At 69.9% G+C, this 5,517-nt stretch overlaps 1 protein-coding gene across 3 annotated transcripts; it reads right to left on the bottom strand.

Moving 5' to 3' along the window:
- Positions 1–1,761: 1,761 nt before the first annotated feature.
- On the bottom strand, positions 1,762–5,024 carry RNF44 (ring finger protein 44). Of its 3 annotated transcripts, none has more exons than XM_032196865.1 (10): positions 4,844–5,024; positions 4,315–4,531; positions 3,764–3,931; positions 3,430–3,606; positions 3,099–3,260; positions 2,876–3,000; positions 2,667–2,754; positions 2,462–2,583; positions 2,273–2,372; positions 1,762–2,173 (listed from the first exon to the last, which is right to left on the bottom strand). In XM_032196865.1, exons 1-10 carry the CDS (start codon positions 4,948–4,950, stop codon positions 2,111–2,113), a joined length of 1,329 nt encoding a protein of 442 aa, XP_032052756.1. In that variant the 5' UTR covers positions 4,951–5,024; the 3' UTR covers positions 1,762–2,110. The 3 variants fall into 3 exon arrangements, with proteins under 3 accessions (XP_032052756.1, XP_032052757.1, XP_032052758.1); XM_032196866.1 differs by having other exon boundaries at positions 4,315–4,434; positions 4,844–4,906; XM_032196867.1 differs by having other exon boundaries at positions 4,315–4,437; positions 4,844–4,892.
- Between the last annotated feature and the right edge of the window lie 493 nt (positions 5,025–5,517).

The following is a 5,517-nucleotide window of genomic DNA, read 5'->3' as shown; positions in this document are numbered from 1 at the left end:
TAATTGTTTTTTAATTTTTTTTAAGTATGGATTTTTTTTTTTGTCTTTTTTTGTCTTTTTTTGTCTTTTTTTTTTTTTAAATGATACTTTTAGCTGCTCATCGGAATAAATTCTGCAGCACACGAGCTGTGAGCTTTCGAGTCGCCGTCAAAGGACCGTAAGGCTTTCCTGGCTCCCTGGGCACCGCAAGGGCGGGAGGGGAGGTTTTTTGGGGGTGGGGGTTGCAGGGGGTGGGGGGCGTCTCCGGGGCGCGAGGCCGCCGCGCGGCACGGGGACTCCTTTGGTTATCTGTCACTGAGCGAGGGGCACGGGGAAGGGGCCGGGGTCCTGCCCAGGGGGCACCGAGCCCAGCGGTGCCGGCACCCGCGGCGTGGCGGAGCCGGTGGCGGAGCGCCCCCCCCCCCCCCCTCACAACGAAGCCTGGTGAGGCGTCGAGGAGAGGCAGGCGGAGGGGAGCCGGGCGGCAGCGCGCCCCCAGCCAATCAGAAGCGGCCGTACCTCAGCGCCCCGGTGATTGGCGTGCCCTCGCACCAATGGCGTGGCGGCGCGGGGGGCTGCGTCCCACCCAGCCACCTGCTGGGCGCGGTTCCCTCTCCTCACACCTCGCCCGCCGCCGCCACCGCCGCCCCCGGGGCCCAGCCCCGCCGCCTGCCCCCCGCCCCGCGGGGAGCGGCCCCTTGCACACGCCGCCGCCACCCCCGGCCGCTGCCACCGCCGCCGCTGCCACCGCCTCCCGCCTGGAAAGGGGCGCAGGCCCCGCGGGGAACGGCCCTGAAAGCCTCACGGTCCTGCTGCGGCGTTGCGGACATGTGCAGTACAGTGCATGGCAGTATCAGCTGAGCACAAAAACCCCTCTCCCCACCCCCCTCACCCCACAGCCGGCTAGACGTAGTAGCCAAGACCACGTTCCAAGCTGGTCAGACATGCATGCATATTTGTGAACATTTACATAGGGCTGGCGGCCGCGCACGGAGGCTCCCAGGCGTCGGCGACGCGGGGAAGGGCGCTCCTCTCCTCCCCAATCCCGTCACCTCCCCCCTCCTCCTCCTCCTCCTCCTCGCTAATTAATCATGCAAAACGACTTCGGCCACGCCACCCTGACAGCTGGCACCCGCTGCCCCAGCCCCGTGCACGGCGTCCCCGCAGCGAGGGACCGGGGGCAGCACCGCGGTCCCGAGGGGAAACCACGCCGCGAGGTCCTGGATAACCCCCCCCCCCGCCGGCCCCGCCAGCAGCACGGGGGCGCTCGGGGCTCTTTCGGGTTTACGACAGTGGGAACCCACGGTCGGGGGCCAGGAGGCAAAATTAGGGGGGCTGCCACACGGCCACGGGGCTCCCCGCCGGGCTTGGCTGCCTCGCCGGGCCCCAGGAGGGAACGAACGGGGAGAGGGGCTGGGGCCGCACCAGCACCGTCCTCCCACCTGGGAAGGACACCGAGCAGCCGGCGCTGCCCTCCTGGGCGCCCCAGGGGACGCGGGGCGCAGGCGCTGGTGCCCCGGCATCGCCCCGGGTTGCTGGTGTCCCGCCACGGCCGCGCCGCGCCGGCTCCTCCGGCTGGACCCCCCGGGGGGGCCGCCGGTACCCGAGGCGCGGCGCTCCCTCCCCTCCTCTTCTCCTCCCCGCGTCCTCCGCGAGCGACGCCGAGGGGAGGAGCCGCGTGCCGCCGGGTCGACCGGCCACGAAACCAAAAACGCAACGGAAAAGGAAAGGAAATGGAAGGGTGAAAAAAAAAATAAAAAAATAAAAAAAAAAGTGAAAAACGGAAAAGAAAAAAAAAAAAAAAAAGTTCTCTAGCAGAGTACGAAGACCTGGAAAGTGATGGAGCAACGACAGCGTCTTTGGAGTGCGCAGGGCGCGGCCACGCGCCGCCCGCCACCGGCACGACACGATTCGGGGCCCCGGGAGCGCGGCGGGCAGGCCGAGTCCGAGCCCCGGCGGAGGAGGAGGGCTGGCCGGGAGCCCGGGCTGCTCAATGCTCACCACATCCGAGGAGAGGCTTTGGGGAGGGGGGGTAAGCGCACGGTCAGGCCCTGGCAGCGGGCAGCGGCCCCCGCCCCTGGCCCGACGTCCTCGTCCTCTAGCGAATTGTGCGGCACAGCGCCCGCCAGCCTCAGTCCGCCTCCCGCTGCACCTCCGACGCGTCCGCCCGGCAGATGGGGCACGTGCGGTTCGCCTGCGAGGGCAAGGAGGGATGACGGGGGTGAGCAGGGGGCTGGCGGCACCCGCCGCACGCACGCGGTGCTCGGCGCTGCACGGCCCCCCCGGGAGGTACCTTTAACCATTTGTCGACACACTTGGCGTGGAACTCGTGGTTGCAGGGCAGGACGCGGAGAAGCTGCCGGGCCTCGAAGTCGCTGAAGCACACGACGCACCTGGGGGAGGGAGGCAGGAGTCAGAGCCAGGCCCCGCTTCCCCCCCCCCACGAGACCCCGACCCCCCGGTCCCCCTTGGGCTCGCTCACAGGGTCTGCTCGGACTGGTGGCTCTCGGGGTTGAAGCGGTAGGACGGGAGGTGCTCGATGTCTGCTTTGGTGAGTCCCCGCGGCTTGGCCTCCCCCAGCCGCTCGGCCAGGTTCAGTAACGCCTGCAGGGGGAAAGAGGGCGCACGGCTCAGCCCCGCCGGAGCCACCCCGAAAAGCCCCGGGGTCACCCCGCAGGATAACACACCTCGTAGTTCTCCATCTCCACGTCATCCACGTCCAGGTCCAGGCTGATCGTGGGCCCCACGGCCGTCGGCGACACGGGAAGCATGGAGCTGTGGGGGGGGGGACAGGGCGGTCGCTGCGAGCCCCAACCTCCACCCCGGTGTCACGGGGAGGGGGCAAAGACACCGAATCAGCCCTGCCCCACGTGCCCCACGGCCCCCCGGTACTCACAGGAAATAGGGCAGGAAGCCCGGGTAGTACGGGGGGGGCGGCGGAGGGGGCGGCGGGGGGGGCAGCGCCTGCTGCAGCCGGTACCGCTGGGTGTTCAGCCGCCGGGGCATCATGTGGGGGTATGGCTGCGGGGAGAAAGGTGGGGGGGGAGCTCAGGGCCCTGCAGCACGGCCCCCCCCTCAACCCCACCGCGTTCCCCACCCCCCCCCCGGCCAGGACTTACCACGCCGAAGGGCAGCTCTTGGTGCAGCGGGTCGTGGGGGAGGTAATGCAGCGGCACGGAGGGGGAGAGCGTGGGGGCGTGGTGGGACGGGGGGTACGTGAAGCCGGCGATGGGGTGCTGCTCCCCTCGCAGGTCCACGTCATTGTCTATCCTCTGCAGAGGCTGGGGAGGGGGGGAAACGGTTAGGGTGGGGCAAACTTCATCCATCAAACTTCATCCCGCCCAGCTCACGCCCGCGGGGGGTGCAAGGAGGAGACCCCACAGCAGCCCCCGTCTCGGGACCCCGTGGCGTAGACGCCCCCAACCCCCCCCAGCCCCTGCCCCGACTCACCATGCGCGGGTGCTGGGCTTGGAGAGGTACGAACTGCCCCAGGGGCGCCATGTGGGGCGGCTGGTGGGGGGGCACTGGCGGCGGGGGCGGGTGCAGGATGTAATGGTCGCTGGAGATGAGGGGGGGGAACGTCTGGTAGGAGACGGGGAGCTGTTGCATGGCGCATGCCTGGATCAGCTGCAGGGCGGGGAGAGAAACGTGGCTCAAACCCAGCGCGGGCACCAACTTCTGCCCCCTCCCCGAGGCCTCGAGCAGCCCCCGCGCCCCCCAGCATTTATCCTAGGGGTTTGGGCACCCAAAGCCCGGGCTGTCCCCAAATTATCCCCGCACTCACCGGGGGCGGGAGGCAGCAGAGCGGGTAGTGCTGTCCACTGAACATCACTGAGCATGCTGGGAGCTGCTGGGTGCTGCACCCAGGGATGTGCTGGCCGGCGTGGATGGGGAAGCCTTGCGTGGTGACGGTGGTGACCGTGTAGGAGAGAGGGACAGGTCCCTGGTGCACCTGGGGACGAGGCGTCGGGGGTGCAGTCAGAGGGCACGGCCCTGGCTCGGCTGCCCCCGTCCCAGCAGGGCACCGAGCACTCGGGGCTGGGCTCCGCGTGGGTTTTGGAGCCCACATTGCACCCAGCGGTCAGCCTGGCACGGGCTCCGACCCCACACCACCCCCTGGATGATGTGTGGCAGCACTGACAACAACCCAGGACCACCCCAATGCCGGCAGGACCCCAGGATTTCCACACCCGGAGCGCAGAGCACCAGCACCTCGGGGCTGCACGCAGCCAGAGGGGACCCAGGGACACATCTCAGCCCCCCTGTCCCCCCGGCCACCATCCTGGGGCCACCGACTGGGCACGAGGTCGCCCTCGGCAGGGCGGCAGCACCCACCTGGTCGTGCAGATCCACCATGAATGGGTTCTGGTGGGGCGGGTGAGCGGCCGGGTGCAGCATTCGTGGCGGTGTGCTGGGGAGAGCGTAGGCGCGGGGCTCATCTACGGGGATGTGCGGCTGCTGGGGGAAGGCAGGGTGCAGCTGGGGCTCATCCTGGCCCAGCAGGGTTGCCAGAGGGCGGTCGCGTCGTCCCCACTGACGTCTGGCAGGGGGGCTGCGGGGCCACGGCGGGAGAGAAACAGAGCAGGAGTGACCCCCGGGCCCGGGGGAGCGCGGCCCCTGCCCGGCTCCAGGGGGTGACGCTCCTCGTCCTCCTGCCGAGCTCCAGCTCCTCCGCTCGCCCCTCTGCGCGTGGCTTTCGTCCTCTGCATGAAAGGGACCCCCCCGTGCCCACCGGACGCGCTCCCCCAACCGTGAGCCGCCCCCCCCCTGAGCCCACCGGGTGCCGGTGGCCGCCCCGGTGCATCCCCGGGGGTGGGCACGCCGGGCAGGGGGGGGGCTCCACGCGCCGCCCCGCGCCTCGTACCTTCGCCGGAGGTGGTCGGGGCTGCTGCAGGGTCCCCCTGAGAACCGGCGGTGGTTAAAGGGGGCAGAGGGAGGCCGCCTATTCACTGCCAGTTCCCATGGTCGCATTGGTGACGGCGGGAGGCGGATGGGAGCGCGGGACCTCAGGCTCCGGGCAGGGCGAGACAGCAGCACCTTGGATCCTGCGGGAAGGACAGCGGGTCACCGACCCCGAAACACTCAGGGATGGAGCCCGGCCAGGAACCCCAAATCCTCACCCCACAGAGGGAGAGGGAAAGGAGGAGAGGCACAGGGCCACCGGGGGGGGACTGCTGGGGCTGGACGCCCACCTCCCCTGCCCCTACGCCCCCATGCAAGACACGGACACCGGGTGAGAGAAGCAGGGGTGTTTTTGGCACGGAGCGAAGCAGGAGGTGAGGGCCCTCGGGCTGAGGGCAGCCCGGGCTCCACAGCGCGTCCGTGGCTGCCGGTCCCGGGGGGTCCTGCTCCGTGGGGGGACACCGCGTGAGGCCTGGCCGTGCCCCCGCACCGGGACACACGGCACAGCCCTAACGGGGCACCGGAGCTGCCTGCGCCCAGGGCTGCTGCTCCCTGTGGCCCCGCTTCCCCGGGGACGAGGTGGCCACCGGTGTCCCCGAGGTAGCCCAGGCGCCCTCCTGCTCGCCCCCGGTGTGC

The sequence above is a fragment of the Aythya fuligula genome, chromosome 14 (genome assembly GCF_009819795.1).
Source record: "Aythya fuligula isolate bAytFul2 chromosome 14, bAytFul2.pri, whole genome shotgun sequence".
Taxonomy (NCBI): Eukaryota; Metazoa; Chordata; class Aves; order Anseriformes; family Anatidae; genus Aythya; species Aythya fuligula.
This window is presented reverse-complemented; position numbering and strand designations above follow the sequence as displayed.